General features: G+C 44.8%; 1 protein-coding gene across 3 annotated transcripts in view; it reads left to right on the forward strand.

The window, feature by feature from the left end:
- Plxna2 (plexin A2) overlaps window positions 1-17335 on the forward strand; it is a 204742-nt gene extending 187407 nt beyond the window's left edge. For 2 of the 3 annotated variants that reach the window (XM_060364968.1, XM_060364969.1), the window contains 10 exons: window positions 393-459; window positions 651-797; window positions 1378-1537; window positions 1889-1992; window positions 5404-5503; window positions 7047-7237; window positions 8161-8330; window positions 10589-10801; window positions 11383-11533; window positions 12575-17335. In XM_060364968.1, coding sequence (XP_060220951.1) covers window positions 393-459; window positions 651-797; window positions 1378-1537; window positions 1889-1992; window positions 5404-5503; window positions 7047-7237; window positions 8161-8330; window positions 10589-10801; window positions 11383-11533; window positions 12575-12670 — 1399 coding nt within the window. In that variant the 3' untranslated portion in view covers window positions 12671-17335. The remainder of the gene's footprint in view (window positions 1-392; window positions 460-650; window positions 798-1377; window positions 1538-1888; window positions 1993-5403; window positions 5504-7046; window positions 7238-8160; window positions 8331-10588; window positions 10802-11382; window positions 11534-12574) is intronic. The other variant, XR_009584712.1, reaches the window with a different exon arrangement.
- Window positions 17336-17635: the final 300 nt, after the last annotated feature.

Genomic DNA, 17635 nt, shown 5'->3' on the forward strand with positions numbered 1-17635 from the left:
CCACAAAGGTACAGGAAGATTCTCTTCATGACCATGAGGCCAGAGGGAACAGGAAACTAGTCCTTTATAACCTGTGGGATAAACATTTGTCTACTTGTAACCCACATTAGGTGTCACCAACAGTTTGTGGTAGCACAGAGCAGCAAAGATGAAATGTCCAGAGTCTCAGAAAATTAAATCCTGGAAAATGTCCCTTCCCCTTCCCCAGGCAACTTCCCATTAAGTATGGGAAAGAGATCACTCTTTGCTAGTCACTTCCAATTATTGCTGGAGTTTGGTTGTGTTGCTAGGGTCCAGTCTTGACCCTATGCTCTTACACCCACATGAGAAGCTTAGATATGCCACAAGACACCTGTATAAAGGATGATCCCTCACCCCTCTGCCTCCTCCAGGACTGAGTCTGTGGCCGAGAAGATGCTGACCAATTGGTTTGCTTTTCTTCTACACAAGTTCCTGAAGGTAAGAGAGTGTGAGCAGGGCTAGAGCCAACCACACACCCTGACCTTGGAAACAGCATGGGGACCTGACCCTCAGAAACAGGGGTTTTGTGGCATAGCTCCCCCCAAGCAAAGCAGGTCTGAGTTCTCTCTGCTGGCTGCAGATGCAGTCAGACCAGGCAGGATCCATACGCTACCCTGATATGATTACAGGAGTGTGCTGGGGAACCACTCTTCATGCTCTACTGTGCAATCAAGCAGCAGATGGAGAAAGGCCCCATCGACGCTATCACTGGTGAGGCCCGCTACTCCCTCAGTGAGGACAAGCTCATCCGGCAGCAGATCGAGTACAAGACCCTGGTGAGGAGGCCAAAAGCAAGATTCTAATCCTAGTACCACCTGTGACTGTCCCTACTCTACCTTCTAGTCCATGAGGCCATCTATCGAAAATGAGGTGCAGTGACCAATCTGGGACAATCCAAAAGTCATATCAAGTTACTGAATAGTAAATCAGACTCTCTCTCACTGGTGAGCCAAATGAGCTTCCTATGCCTCAGATGATATAAGGGAGAAGAAGTTTACTCACCAGTAAGAACACAGTCAGCAAGTAAAGAAAGCAAGTGTGCTGGTCTCTAGTATAGAAGCTTTGAGGACATGTCAGGCCAGCACTTGACACCCATGGATCTATCTTGAATCCTCTAAAGTGCCTCCACCAAGATTACATTCCCCCAACCCATCTAGGAAGTAGACTTCCTTTTTCTTGAGAAAGGATTAACATCCTAGCTTCAGCTCTCATAGTAGATGGTAGGAAGAAAAGGAAAAAAAAAACAAGTTTCAGGACAGAGAACCTCATTGTTCCCATAAGAAGATTCTGAGGCTTTAGCGTCTTCCCAAACTACTTCCCAAGTATCTCCAACTGATCCTTGATGCTTACTTACAGATCCTGAACTGTGTCAACCCTGACAATGAGAACAGCCCAGAGATCCCAGTGAAGGTTCTAAACTGTGACACCATCACTCAAGTCAAGGAGAAGATCCTCGATGCAGTATATAAGAATGTTCCCTACTCCCAGCGGCCAAGGGCCGTAGACATGGACCTGGGTAGGAAGCCTGGGGCTGGGCTAGGAGGGAAAGAGGGGAATGTGGCTTCCCAGAGAGCTATCAGGCCATGAGATAGCTAGAAGAAAGGGATGTGAAGTTTGGCCTTTTACACAGCCCCCACAGGAGCATAGCCAGACCCTGACTTTCTCCCCTAGGCTTTGTCCACTCAGAGGAGAGTCTTCCACATCTGCCTTGCCCCTCCCTCACCCTGTCCTTTGGATGTCTCAAAGCTCTGCCACTGACATCAGCAAATGGAGACAAGGTTACTAGATCTCTAGAGGACACACAAACAGGGTGGCCTTGGCTGCCCCAGCCCCTCTCACTGCTGCCTATACCATCCTTTCTACCCAGAGTGGCGCCAAGGCCGGATTGCCAGAGTGGTGTTGCAAGACGAAGACATTACCACCAAGATAGAAGGTGACTGGAAGCGGCTTAACACACTGATGCATTACCAGGTAAGGGCAGGCCTTCCCTGTGGCCCACATCCCCAAGAATGTCTCCTTTTCTCTCTGTTAGAAAGCTGCAAAAGCCAACAAGGTGCTCTCCATTTTCTTCTTCCCTGGGTCTGGAACATGATGCTCAGCTTTGACTGTCCCATCAGATTAGCTAGGGGGACTCACAAAACATGGGCACTCTGATGGGTCTATCTCTACAGTAGAAGGGACAACATATTGCGAAATCCTATCCCTGGATAGTTCCAGAAATGTTCCTTGTGCTCATTTCTCTGGCATCTTACTAATGCCACTGGCTCCCTGACTTGCAGCAGAATAGGGCACAGACTTGTCTTCAGCCCTTAAGATCCCTAGTAGCTGTAAAAATTACTTGAGTGCTCTTACTTTTTACCCATATGGAGTACCCCAACAGGCATGTAGATCAGATTGAGCATAGAAGGTGACAAGGAATATGTTTGTAATACCAGCAGACACATGAACAGTCATAAAAATTCCAGCAAAAGAATATAAGAAGCCACCCTGCTTTCATCCCATGGGAACCACTCACAGCTTAGGGATCTCTGTAAGATTAAGCACAGGTATACAGGTTGGGATTCAGGAAAAGTACTAAAATAGGAACTGGAATTGAGAGACACCAAGGAAAATTAAGCGAACCAGAGGAAGTGCCTTAGGCTATAAGACCCATGGGACTGTTTGATTAATAATATCCTCCTATGTGTCTGGCTTACAAAGAGAGGCTGACAGGCTAGGCTGAGCTACCAATAACCAGCCACTGGGAGGCTCTGAAGCTGAAGGCACTGGGGGTACCCCAACATACCCCTTCCTGTGCTTCCCCATGCTATACCTGGACCTCAGTCCCAAGTGGGGGAAGGTATGTAGGCAAATGTATTCTGGACCAACACTCACTCTGGTAGTGGCATTCTATAATTTCTCCCAACTTTAAGCTATTCATCTGTGCACTACAGATAACACCAACAGCAGGGTAAGGTGTGAAGGTAGCTAGAGGAATTAGAAACAAGTGCATAAACTCAAATTTTAACTTACATACAAGCAGGAATAATCAAATCACTCCTTGTTAATTCCACACATACAAATACACACACACACACCTTCACATGGTAAGTATATCCAGAACAATTGTAATGAACCAATTTGAGGTAAATGAGAAAGCTCAAAAGAGACCAAATATACGCCACCAACTCTTGTTCCTGAAGGGCAGGCTGAGGGCCTTTGCTTACATCCATTTCTGATACCTAAGGCTTGTTTCTGAGTTTTACAACCTGTGACTTCCTATAAGAAGAAAAAAAAAACCTTTCCTATTGTGCTCCTTTTACAAAACACCTCCAATTCTGTCACTTATTGTTCATATATTCATTCATTCCTCAAATATTTACTGAACTTTCCCGAGTGCGAGGGACGTCTCACACTCTTTTGACAGAGTGACAGGGACAGCAGGGAGTCTTCCTTTGAGAATTGATGAAGATGATGTTATTATTCAAAATGCCAACATAAATACCAACACATGCCGAGTGCTCACTTGGCACCAGGTACTTCACTCAGCCTTTATGTGTCTTAATTTTTTTTAAATAATCATCACAACAGTGAATATCAGACATAATTATTATTCCCAGTGACAAATGAGACAACCAAGGCCCAGAGAGGCTAAGCCTGCAAGTGGTGGCAGAGCTAAGGTCAGATCCAGCCAGGTGTTTTTGAGCATGGGTTTCTATCACCTACTGGCTGAAAGAGAGAGGGGGAAGAAACAGGGGTGGAGTGGAGAGACAGAGTAAGAGAAAGTGAGAGACAGACAGACACACACACACAGAGTTTTCTTTCATAACTAGCTTTGGAACTGGTCACTTTAGTCACCTTGTGCATTTCCCTAAAGATGACAACAGACCATAAATAATGTCATCTCTCTTTGCTGGGAGCATAAACTCCCAGCCTTGCCAGAGTATTTGCCAGTAGCATTTCTGGGTTGTAGGTGGAAAAATTTCTTGAGAGACAGAACGCTGGCACCTCCTGAGGACAATGGTGGCTGCACAGGACTCAGAATCCAAGAGCTTTACCTGTTCTTCCCTCTTGGTACCTTCCCCAGAATCAAAGGTTTTTGGAGCCCCTGCAGAAGAAAATCATCTTAATTAACAAAGAGATGGAAAAAAAAAAAAACCTGGGCTCCTGTAGATTTATAGGGAGGGTAAAATTAAACACCACCACTAAAGTTGGCTATCAGGGAATCTCGTTAGCACTAATGTTCATTTATAGTTTGACTTCTCAACATTTAATTCTTTTTTGGTAGGAGAGAAGAACTGACAATTTAAGACCCAGAAAGATGGTTTTATGGCTGGTGCAGCTATAAATCAAACTTACAAAGTTCATAAAAATTGTTAAAATAAAAAATGGTTTAATAGGAATGTTTTATGGCCCATAACATTATTATAGCTGTTTTATTCCCTCTGCGTTAGGGGTTTAATTGGATCACCACAATTCTGAGGATTCTCCGTTTTTATTAGATAGAGGGCAATCTTAAATCAAGATGGCCCCAAATGTCTTCTCTATGGCTCTTCATTCATCAGCCCTCCCCCAACTGCCAGGTGCAAAGCCTGGCATCTCCTCAGAGGACATGGCATTGTGCCATCTTTCTCCTAGCTCCCCAAGGGCAGGTGCCCTTTTGATGCAACTATTTGAGGTGGCCAACACATAATACAACACAGGCCAGGAAGAAATTGGAGCCAAAGGAAAAAGATGCAGCTCAAACCAATGTGACTTGTAATAAAATCTCAAATTAAGAAATATAATGAGGAGAATGTGTGCTCTGGAGATGTGCAGGTCTGAAGAAAAATATCAATTCCTTAGTATATTAACGATGAGACTTTGAGGCAATGATTTAGCCCACCCTGATTCTATTCTATTATCTGTAAAGTGGAATAGTCGTGCATAACACAAGATTGATGGGAGGCTGATCTAACTCTTCTGCCCAGTATAAATAAAGTGTGTCATTTTAAATTTTTCACTAATCCCATTAAAAATGCTGAAACAGACTGTTGAAATAATGTTAACAATATACTTTAACTCAGCTTAAAAGAATTAATCCAAATGTATAATCAATATAAGACTTATTAATGACATCATTTATACTCTTTCATTCATACTAACTTTCTGAAAGCCTGTGTGTGTGCGTGTGTGTGTCTTAGTGTGTGTGTGCATACGTGTGTGTGTGCCTGTGTGTGTGTTTGTGTGTGTGTGTCAGCTCAGATACTTAGTTGAGACTGGCTGTATGTGAGATGGTCCAGACACATGAAGGCAATAATAGTTGTAAAGTTTCTGAAGTTCTACTGATCCCACACTCCCTAGAAGTGCTTAACTTCTCAAGACACCTGAATTCTCTCATGTTTCCTTTTGTGCCCTTCTTAGGTGTCAGACAGGTCAGTGGTGGCGCTAGTCCCCAAGCAGACCTCCTCCTACAACATTCCTGCCTCTGCCAGCATCTCCAGGACATCCATTAGCAGATATGGTAAGCAGCAGAGTGCAATCAAGAAGCTCAAGGTCTAGGCTTCTGCAGTCCTCAGGGAACACCTGTTCCTGTCCTTAACAGGAAGGCCCTGCTGCTGCCATTCTTTCATAAAAGGTACTGGCTCATCTGTCTTCTTCCTGATGAGTCTTAAGGGCCATGTGTCTCCTTTGAGATGAGGCAGCAGGTAAAGGAGTTGGAGTAGCCTAGCAGAGGAATGTACCCTGACTAGAGGTTTCTCTATTCCACGTTATAGCTGCGATCCTGGTTGGATTAATAATTATAGCCTCTTTTGTCAAATTTTGGGACACAAAATTGATCATTATTTCATTTCCATTTCCAGCCTCTGAGCAGCGTGTTTCATTCTCTTACTTTGTTTTGGTTGTGTGGACACTCAAAGGCACTAGACTGCCCAGCTGAAAGAGACTACAAGACTGAAGGCAATAGCTTCAAAAAGTGTTCAAAATATATTCTAAGACCCCAAAAGAAGTGCTTGTTAACTCTAAAGAGGATCATTACAACTTGAGCCCTTAGTACCTAGACTTTTTTTTTTTTTTGAGATAGTTTCTTTGTGGAGCTGTCATAGAACTAGCTCTGTAAACCAAGCTGGCCTCTAACTTACAGAGATAGGCTTGCTTCTGTCTCCTGAGTTCTAGGATTAAAGGCATATGCCACCACCCCCCAGCACTATCTAGACTTTCTAGAGTGCTCCAGTATACACATCCAACTGACATTTTACTTTATTCTTGCTTATTGCTAGAAACATCAGAAGAGAGAGGGCTCCTACATTCTCATGTGAGTCTGAGCTCTTAAAATTTCTAAATCTTACTGAGACTCATAGCCAAACTTTGGGCAGAGTACAGGAATCCTTATGGAAGAAGAAGGAGATAGAAAGACCCGGAGGGGACATGAACTCCACGAGGAGACCAACAGAGCCCAAAAACTGGGCCGAGGAGGTCCAGCAGAGACCAATAATCCAACCAAGGACCATGCATGGAGAGGACCTAGACGCCCTACTCATAGGAAGCCCATAGCCTGCTCAGTTTCCAAGTGGGTTTCCTAGTAAGGGGAACAGGGGCTGTCTTTGACATGAACTCAGTGGCCAGCTCTTTTATCACCTCCCCCTGGGGAGTACAGCCTTGCCAGGCCACAGAGGAAGATGATGCAGCCAGGCTTGATGAGATCTGATAGACTAGGGTCAGATAGAAGGAGAGAAGCAGTGGGCTAGGGAAGGGGTATCAGGGGAGAAGAGGGAGAGTGGGTGAGACTTGGAGGAGATGAGGGAGGGAGCTACAGTTGGAATACAAAGTGAATAAACAAATGAATTAACGAAAGAAAAAATTCTAAATCTTTTTTCTAGAAAGTTTAGGCTCCTCTTTCCAACCAAGGATCCCTAAAACTATTTTCCAAATATGTAGTCCCAAGAGTTCTTTCAAGGTAGAGCAGGTCTATTCTGCACAGATGCAGTAGGTTGATGGTAATCCTGAAGGATGATTTGAGCAGGAGACTGCCCTGTCTCACTCTGGCCTCCCCCACCCTTTTCCAGACTCTTCCTTCAGATACACAGGCAGCCCAGACAGCCTCCGGTCCCGGGTCCCCATGATCACTCCAGACCTGGAGAGTGGTGTTAAAGTATGGCATCTGGTGAAGAACCATGACCATGGTGATCAGAAGGAGGGTGATCGGGGTAGCAAAATGGTATCTGAGATCTACTTGACCCGGCTCCTAGCCACCAAGGTAACTCTTGCAGTACCCAAGCTAAGCTGTTTCCTGCATTTGGCACAAATATATATGTTACAGGTGCTTCTGATGTCCTCTACTATCTCTGCCTTTTATACCTGATTTCTAGTCAAGTGAGAAAGAAAACAGAAAGGTGTAGTTGAATCAGCAATCTAAGGAAAGACTATCTATCCCTCCTAACTCACTGTATCTTAGGCTGACAGGAGATGAAGGCAGCACCATCTAGCTTTCCCAAAAGAGAAAAAAAAAAAAACAGGCCTTCAGAACTCTAACACAGTGGCTTAAAACTCTAAGACGTTCTCCCAGAATAGTCCAGAACAAGTCTACCAGACTCATGTCTATCTTTTTGCTTTGTTAAATATGACTTAATAAAAGACCACCAATAAACATCTGAGAAACTCAGGGGTTCTAAACTAGTCCTCAAAGTGTCTTGCCTGTTAACTGGGACCCAGGTCCATGCTTGTCAATGCTTCCAGAATCCATGAAGCCTGTGGATCAGGGCTGTGCCTAGATTCTCTTGAAGCTAGACCTAAAGTCTGTGTTCCTGATATCAACACCTTAAAGCTGTTCATCCTTCTTGTCATACCCTCTAAGCCCCACCAGAGGTCAGACTCCCTAAGAACCCTCTGAAGATTCTGCCACCAGCCTGAGCCCTCTCATTCATTCCAGGAAATTTACTTCCTATCTTCCCATCAAACTCCCTGAGCCTATACCTTCAGGATTCCCAGATTTGTTAATCCCTCCAAACCACACAACACCCCAACTAGTATCTGCCTCATTCCTGCCCCTCTATCTGCATGCTCTTGCATTTCAGACACATTTTCAAGTTAAGATGCATCCAAGGCAGCACCTGGCATGCCTTTCACTGCCCTCTAGCACCCACCCACCATTTCACTGTTCCTCCCCGTTTGCTCCCACAGGGCACCCTGCAGAAATTTGTGGACGACTTGTTTGAGACCTTGTTCAGCACTGTGCACCGGGGTAGTGCTCTTCCCCTAGCCATCAAGTACATGTTTGATTTCCTGGATGAGCAGGCAGACAGACACAATATCCATGACACAGATGTGCGGCACACCTGGAAAAGCAACTGGTAACCCCAGGGGAGCTCAATGGGAGTATCACTGGGAGAGGTCTAGCATCTTGGGGGTTGGAGTCTGGAGATGAGAGGTAGCTGGGTCAGCTGGGCTAGGTGAGCTGAGACTCATGGAACACAGCACACATACCACACACACACACACACACACACACACACACACATCCTTTGGGAGAGCTGCTCCTCTTGATGTAGAGTCCTATAGTTATCAGGGGGAAGAAGTTATAGAATAGATACAAATATGTATGTGAAACCTACAATGACGCTTTGCAGTCCATCACTATTGAGCCTTCTGAGAGATGTGCTTCTAAGCTGGGACCCTTGGCAAAGATGACCAATGCTGGGGATGAGGCTGGTACTTGATAGACTTGACAAACCCACAAGTATAAGGATTTCATTTGCAAACTTGATCTCTTAAAGCTAAGTTTTTACCCCAGCAACATAGCTTTCAGGAAGCAACAGAAAGAATGTCCTAAAGGCACGATTTTTGTTCAAGTCATTTCCACATCCAGAGTAGTGGTGGTAGAAGCAACTTCTGATAGCTCCTAGTATGAAACATTTCCATCTCAGGTTTTATAGCTTGCGCCATGCTAAGAACTAGCTTTCGACCAGACAAGGCTTATCCAAGAGCCAGAGTCAAAAGGCTTCTCTAGGACTGAGCACAAAGGAGGAAAGCATTTGGATTGGGCAGGAAGCCCATGCAGCTGTCTGGAGTCAGCAATCCCCAGAAAACAGAGTCGACACAGATGGGCTCAGGCTGTCATTTAGAAATCAAAAGTCCTAACAACCAGCACAACACTTTGAAAGAGCCAATGGGGCCTTGGAATAGACCTTAATTCTCTTGATGTTGTGGCCACTGGGTCCTCCTCTTCTGTAATTTTTGGTCACAGTGAAATGACATGGTTCAGTAAGTGAAGAACATTCAGTAAGCTCTACCGAAACAGATCAATTGCATCTCCTCAGCTTTGCAGGCAGGATGACTAGCAGTTTGGTGGAAAAGAGGAGAAAGTTCAAGATTATTCCCTTCTCTGAGCCTTCTGGCTAGTCTCAAACAACAACAATGCACCCTCCTCCCCAGTGGTAGTGTGATAAAGCTGAATCATATGGCTCATACCTCACATAGCAAAGATCCAAGGAAAAGAGCTTAGATGTGTCCAGCACTGGCAGAGAACAGAACAGAAGAGCTATGCCAAAGCTGGCTGAGGCAGCTCCTCCTAGGTTTCACGAAGAGATTGCAGGTTGGAAGACAAGCAAAATTTACAACAGGAAGCTCGGGAGGATACCAATACTGACATTTACAACACCTGTCATTATAAAAATATTTGGAAATTTTGGAGTTGGTGAAATTGACAGAAGGCAAAGAAAAGAATAAGAAGAGCTAAGGACACTATCTCAGTTCTAGAAGGGTTAGCACATGGCAGAGTTCTTGTCACACAGGCATCAGAAGAGTCAAGGCTAGAAGGCAGCTGGGGAAGGCAGACTTTGGAAACAGGCAAAACAGCTACAGAAGCTGTTCTGGTTTTGAAGGCAGGCAATGGGCTTACTGCCTTATGGCCTCAAGAACAGTAGAAGGCTATTCTTCTCTGCCATTAGATTCCAGAGTCTAGAAGCAGCCTGCAAATTTTTGGTGGGTTCCTTTTAGGAAAAACTCAGAGCCACAATGAGCCAGTCTCTCCCGGAATGCCAGCAAGAGCTCTTTCCCTTTTCCTCTACCCCCCCTGGAGGGGACCCCTGAATGAAATTCTCCCATGAGAAAGCTGTCCTCTGACCTAGACCTGGAAAGTGGCTCAGTGGCAGACTGGGTCTAGTCCCCCACTGAGGCAGTGCTTGGGACTGCTTACCTACTTCATCCTCTTATACAATGGCCATCAGCACTATGAAAGACTCTAAGAGCCCAATGGTTTTGTCTGAAGCTGTGAGGAAATCATGTTGTTCTCTGTGGTTGACCTTCCCCTGGAGCACTGAAGCCTTTGGAAAAGCCTGTCAAGAAGGGGCAAAGCCCAGATACACCTGCTACTCAGCTAGTAGAGAGCAGAGTGAATGCCCTGGTATGACAAGATCAGAACTCCTCAGCTTTATCTTGCATGCAGGGAACAGCATAGTCTGAGAAACCAGCCCCTGATGGACCTCAGTTCATTCCCTTTTCTCTTAGAGTGGAACATCTACTCTACCATTCAGCAGGAAGTACTAGTATTAGTACTAGTAAGGGGCAAGGTCAAAGTGCGTTCTTCAGGGTACTCTGCCTTTTCCTACAGCCTCCCTCTTCGCTTCTGGGTGAATGTCATCAAGAACCCTCAGTTTGTATTTGACATCCACAAGGGCAGCATCACAGATGCCTGCCTCTCTGTGGTAGCCCAGACCTTCATGGACTCCTGCTCCACATCAGAGCACCGACTGGGCAAGGACTCACCTTCTAATAAGCTGCTCTATGCCAAGGATATCCCCAGTTACAAGAACTGGGTGGAAAGGTCAGTAGGTTTCTCAAGACACACACTGTGGGCATCAGTGTCCAGAGAAGACCAGGACTTTATACCCCCTATGTTGTAGAAATGGAGGGGGCTTTGTGTCCTGGGAAGTCTGAAAAGTATTGTCCTAATTAACATTTACTGAGCATGTAAGCATTACTGTGATAAGGATTTTGTATGTGTTTCACTGAAATGTCCAATGCTTGTACATTTGTAGAATGCCCAAATGGATAGTTGTAAAATAGCTGCTGTGATTATCCCTCTATTATGTCTGTATAATGAGAGAGTGGAGGCACAGTCACCAGCTAGCAGGTAGAAGAGCTGAGATATGACTACAAGAAATCTTGCAAGAGTCGTGGGCTATTAACTACTCAGGACACAGCAGCTCTTAGCTGGCTGGAGTGTCCTGCAGAAACTTGGACTACAACTTAGACTCACACCTCAGCTTGAGACAGAGGCCACACTAGAGAAGAGATGGAAGGCAGGAGCAGTGGGGAACCTGGTTTTCCCAAGGGAGCTGGGCCAGGGTGGGTATTGGTGGATGTTTACTGAATCTCCATCATAGGCCTTTCCTGTTCATTTAGATACTATGCAGATATTGCCAAGCTCCCAGCCATTAGTGACCAAGATATGAATGCCTACCTCGCGGAGCAGTCCCGCCTGCATGCCACAGAGTTCAACATGCTGAGTGCCCTCAACGAGATCTACTCATATGTCAGCAAGTATAGTGAGGAGGTAAGAGAAGGTCTCAAGAGCAGAGATCAACCCACAGCTTGATCCAGGCCTGAAACAACAACAGTAGCTGTCACTTCTAAAAATCACAGTCCACAGTCAAAGTTAGCGAGCCCCAAATCATCTTTTCTTTACAAGACAGCCTAACCTCTCCTGCATCATTGAACTCCCTGTACATTATCTTCTCTCAAGTATTGTGTGGCTAATTGTATTCTTTCTTAAGCAACGAACAGAATTATCAGTTTCCACGTAGGCAGATGCTGTCAGTCTGCCAGTCAGATTTCATATTGACTAGTAGACTTTGCCATGAACAGATGTTAACCAGAAAGGTGACAGACGGTGCATGAGTGCTGAACCTGAAGAAAGAAATAGCAAAATAATAGCTACCCACACTTAAGTAGTTCCTACACATGCTTTAAGCACACAAGAGCTCTACATGCACACGCATATTCCTGCATGTGTCTGTGTGCTGGTTTTGTGGCATGCCACCCACATGGCAGTGGTCCCACTAGAGTAAATGAAGCTAAAAACTTCCTGTGTGACCTCAGAACCATCCAAACCTCATAGTACCCATGATTCTATGGCCATGCTGTGTAAATGAGCCCACCAACCTGCTGGTTCTGCAGCCTCAAGACCTAGTACAGTCTGTGCTCTTGAGAGTAAGTAACTATGTAACTAGTGCATAAACTGTGTTTACTATGTTGTACTTTTATTACTGTTTTAGAGCATACTCCTACTTATAAAAGCAGAGCCAAATACTGCACATGTGTTCTCTTGTACTTGATTCAGGTTCCTGTGTGTGAGTACTCTAGGCTGTTTTCTTGATGACAAAATCATGTAAGAACTCTTTTTCTCTAGAAGTGGCCTCAGTTATATAAAGCCCAACTATGCATTGATCTATTCATTTAATCATGCCAGCTATTTGACATTACATTCCTAAAGGCATAATGGAGAGGTAGAGGCAAAGGTGCTGGGCTGATGATTCCAGGAAGTTGTGCTTTTGAAGCTGAGTCTTGAGTCACCTGCCTTTGTTTTGACCCTCAGCTCATCGGGGCACTAGAGCAGGATGAGCAGGCCCGGCGGCAGAGACTAGCCTACAAGGTGGAGCATCTCATCAACGCCATGTCCATTGAGAGCTGAAAGGAGGACATCCTGTTCCGGAAGAGAAACCATACAAACTATCACACTGGTGTCTCAAAAGGAAGGATGGGATGAGTGAAGGGTGTCAGGCCCCAGATCTGGCTATCCTCTAAAACCTCACTGAGAGGAGAGGGAAAGGTTCCTCTCTCAATGCCAGCCATGTTTCATCACAGCCAATTCCTTCCAGAAGGACAGTGAACACAGTGTGAGCTCAGGACACCATGGGCAAGGAGAAGGTGGCCCTTTAAGCTGAGAGGCTTTTGAGCCAGATGGTTCTGCCTCTGTGACTGCTGCTTTGCATGAAAACTCATTTGATGTATATTGGGAAATAATGAGAACTTTATTTAATTTTTTAAGAAAAAGGGAAAAAACAAAAATAAAACAAAACATAAAGCCTCCCTGTCCTTCCCGTCCAACTTTTATTTAATCTGATTTCTGTTCCCTCCTCAGTAATATTTTTCCTTCCTTCTGTAACATCTCTTTCTTGATGTCAGAAAATGCCTGAGAGATGCTGAGTAAAACCACTATGGAAATGCTCTCCTCTCCCTTGAACTGAAAGGAAAAAGGAAGAGGGGGAGGAAGGAGCAGAAGTCTATACTAAACATTTGGCAAACAAGCCGGGAATGCCTGAATCCACCACAGCCAGAAAAGCTTGAGAACTGTAGACCTTTGCGGGAACTGTGAAAGCTCATCAGATCCTGGCTAATAGGAAACTGCTTTTCATGCTGTGCCCATGTGTACCCTCATCTCTGAAGAGGAGGAATGTACCCAACAAGGAACTGTGGGAATACCTTTTGTTTGTTTCATTTAATTCCAAACCTTGATAAATGAGGACTTGGTCTTTGGTACTTGACTTTTGGTTTCCTTAGAGTTGATATGAGAAATGGGAGAAGTGAACCTCTCCCAGACCAGCCACCTCCTCCTTGAGGACATGGACAGAGCCCAAGTCAGCCTCTGTCATAAGCCAGGCACCCCAGGGGCCATACAGACCAGGCCTCCTAGGTCTGAGTTGAATGGGGAGCATGGGTGTTTGACTTTGGATTCCATTCAACCATCCACCAGTTTACGGCAATTAAAAAGAAAACAAACTCAAACACTGTTTACAGTAAGCAATACTTGAAGAGCGTAGGGTTAAGAAGCAGCAGTATTTATTATTATACTTTCTTTTCTTGTGCCTGGAGAAGGGAGGCCAACCTTTACTCATATCCAGAAGCTCCTGACCATCTGGGCACACTGCATTTGCCTCAGTAAATATGACTGTGGTATGCCATCATCTTTGTCATCTCTCTCTGTATTTGAAAGTGGATTACTTCCTGAGAAGGCAACCATCCTTCTTTCTGTCTCCTGATACCTAATGCCATAGATGGCCAGCTTTTCAGAGTATATCTTTGAAGAAGAGGCCAAGGCTCTATTGTTGGGCCCAGAGATAAGCTCTGTGGTAGCAGGAAAGGAAATTCAACTGGTAAACCCTCAGGGAATTCAGTCCTCCTGCCTTAGCATGGCCATTAGTAGCCAACTTCAACAGCTTTGCAATTAGCATCTGTCTCAAGGTAGGAGGACAAGAGGAAGGCAAAGGGTTGGCACAGGAATGCTGAAGAGATCTCCCCTCCTTGCCTTCTACTTTCAAAAGGGTCAGGAATGCCAGGCTGTAGGGCTGGGAAATAAGGCCAACTATCCCAAGAGAGACTGGACCTGGGTTATTTCCTTCACAATTAACTCAGGCCTCAGATTATACCTCCAGTTGATTCCAGTTTCTGAGACTCTGCTGACCAGATGTGACTCTCAGCACAGGTCAGGGAAGAGAGCCAAGAAGATGGCTTCCATTCCATGTGTGTGTGTCTTCAGACAGCTGTCTCTCACACAGCAGATGCTGTCTGGGCTGTTCAGCTTGTTTCTTAGCTGAATGCAGCTGACTAGTGGAGAGAGGAAAGCATTCAGCAAAATACTCAGGAAACTTGCTGATTTTATGATGATTCACAATCAGCCATGCCAACGCCACTTTTCTTCTGATAACCTACTCATGTTAAAGCCGTATTAATAGCCTGGAAAAATTACTAGTGACTGACCTTCCACACCAAGCCAAAGTATTTGCTCTTCACAGCACCCAAAGCTTGTCATCTTAGAGCCTGTATTTTATGAAAATGAAAGAAGTGATGTAGTCAAAACAAGAATATGAACAGAAAACTTCACTACCCAGAATAAACTCCAGCCCACCCTATTTTCCATCTCAGGCTGAAGTCCAGAGTGCCATTTCATACAGAAGTAAAGTGATAAAATGTTTGGCATCTCTTTCAATAGCATCTTACCCAAACCTTCCTCAGCTTGCCTACCTGGATCTTCCAGCAGCCACTGATGGTACCCACTCACTGCCTCTGGCATGCTTCATTGAAAATATTTGGAGAATATGGAAAGAATGATGGGGAGAGAGAAAATCAAAGAATGTATATGAAGGGAGTACGGCCAGCCATGAAAGGTGGTCTAGCCACTTTGCTAAGGAGTCTATTAGTTGGACAACTTGGGCTGAAAAAGAGAAGTGGCCAAGGGGCACAGCTAAAGAAAATTAAGAAGGAAAATTCAGCTGGAGACAGGCCAGGCCAGGAAGGTGAGTGATTTCAGAGTCTTGTTCTTATTCTAGCTTTCTACCTATCCTTCCACCAGCTCTTTGCTCTGGTTCACCTGTAACTGATAGAGTCTAGGAAATGAAGAAGAGAGGAGGTTGATTAGTCACTCTTCTTACTATTATCCAACTTGAGGATATTATGTCCTGTTGTTTAAAAAGAAATTATTAAAGCTCCCACCCTTCTCCACAAAAAGCCATCTATTGGGGGAGGCATGAAGTCTTTCTCAAGCCTACCTACTGTTAGTTTATTTCATTGATCTACTCAAAAGCCAATTTTTAGGGGAAAAAACAGAACTGTAGAGGGCTTGGCAAGACAGAATTCCAGAAGACTATATGGAGACTCATTCCTCACCTGGATTTGACAGCACCTCCTGCCTTCTATGTGAGTCAGGCACTTGTGTGTCTGATGTTCTACCTCTTTCCGTGGTTTGACTCTCAAAACCACTTCTGATCCCCTTTCTTTACAGAGTGCAGTCATTCAAGTCATGAGCACACTGTGATCTCACAGAAGGAGGGAACTGTGTTCTGCATTCATTCATTTGGAGGTTCATAAGTAGTAATCATCTGCCAAGTTCTTAGAGGTTCTGGAAAATAGTGTGAATAAAAGCAAGATGGTCCTTCTTCCAGCAAATGCATCTTCTCCAGGCTGCTAGACCAACCACCAATACAGCAGTATGGTTTTCCCACTTTCCCCAGAGGAAAGCATAGAAAATGAGGTGCCATGATGGATGAAGGCTGACCCACCTAGCCACCTTACCTCATCCTGGAAACAGAATCTCCAGCAGTGAGATCTACTCTCATTTCTACTGCTACCATCTCTTTAGTCAGCACAGCCTTGCTCCTGACCTCCCATCAGTTCCACAAAGATGAGGATAAAAATTAACATTTAAGGCCCCCGATGCTTTGAGCATGAGCTAAATCAATGATGGCTGTGCAAAAGCTAGCAGTGGTCTGATACAATAAGCAGAGAATGCCAGAAGCCCATAGATACCCATAGTTGTCAGATACTGCACAACTGCTGCCTCTGTAATCACACCTGCTGCTTGGTAATCCTAAGCCAGCAGCTACTCTAAAAAGGTCCTTTCCAACCACATTGTATCATAGCTAAGAACTCTGCAGCCTGTACACAGACAGGGATGAATTGAAACATAGAAGACTATGAGAGGGAGGAAATTCAAAGCAGCTTCAGGGACCCAGGGCATGGGGCAGATCTTATGGTGGAAGGGGCTGGAAGAAGGTGGTCAGGTCCTCCTGATGCCTTGTCTCAGAAGTGTGCTTGGAAAAGACGGTGGCGTCATTTTCATAGTCCACGTCTCTTTTCCTTCTCTCTCTTTTCTACTCATTCCCCAGAAGAAGAGTTGGCATCCAAGGCCCAGAGATACTTATAATGAAGGGTAAAGTTTCTCTTGGCACTTTCTAACTAGTTTAGGGAATGTCCTGAGAGATGTTCATGGCCAGTGCCTGTCAGACAGGCCTCAACCCAATAAACAAACTGGAGATTCTCCTGCCTTGCACATACTCACAACTCACTCTCTTCTCACGGCCCCTCCTCCCTGCCTCTGTGCTAGGCCCCCAATGAAGGAAGAAGCTTCTTTTAGACTCAGTCATGGTCATCACTTTGACATTCTTGTTCTCCATTTTGATATTCAAGCATAAGGAAGTGTGGTCCCCACCAAACAGGACCAACGTTCCTGAATGTATGGGAAAGAAAAAGACAAGCTCTTTATGCAGGCACATGAGGGCCTTGAGCCAAGCTGCCTCTCCTCATCCCCTGTTATTCAGATCCTTCCCCATGACACACTGGAATCTGTATTATATCTATTTTTAAGAAAGTACAATGCTGGTTGTCTGGTTTTGTTGTTTTTACAGGTGTTATGAAATAATGAGAAAATGAAGTATTTAAATGTTCAATAAAGCGGGGTTTTGTTATCTAATATATTATCATGTACCTATTGTAAATATGAAACTCCTATTTTGCAAGTCAAGGACACAATTTGTACTGTTGTTATATATAAATAAAGATTACTGGATTAAAAAATCTTAAATCTTCACATAAACAATTGTTTGGCCACATAGGTACAGAATAACTTTGGGACATATACAAGAAGCAGATATTCAGAAAGAGCAACTGAGTTGTGTTGTTTTGAATGAATCTGAGAAAACTCTGTGGATCCAGAGCTTATTAACGCCTAGCTTTCTTCACCACAGTTGTGCTATCAGCTCCAGTCATACCAGTGGGTGAACACTGCCCCCTAGCCGCAGGACCTCAGGATACAGCTTGCCTCTGGGGAGGCTGGGCTTGCTGCAGGCTCCTTTCTAGAGTTCTGAGGACAGAACCTCTAGAA

The sequence above is a fragment of the Meriones unguiculatus genome, chromosome 11, assembly GCF_030254825.1.
Source record: "Meriones unguiculatus strain TT.TT164.6M chromosome 11, Bangor_MerUng_6.1, whole genome shotgun sequence".
In the NCBI taxonomy this organism is placed as follows: domain Eukaryota; kingdom Metazoa; phylum Chordata; class Mammalia; order Rodentia; family Muridae; genus Meriones; species Meriones unguiculatus.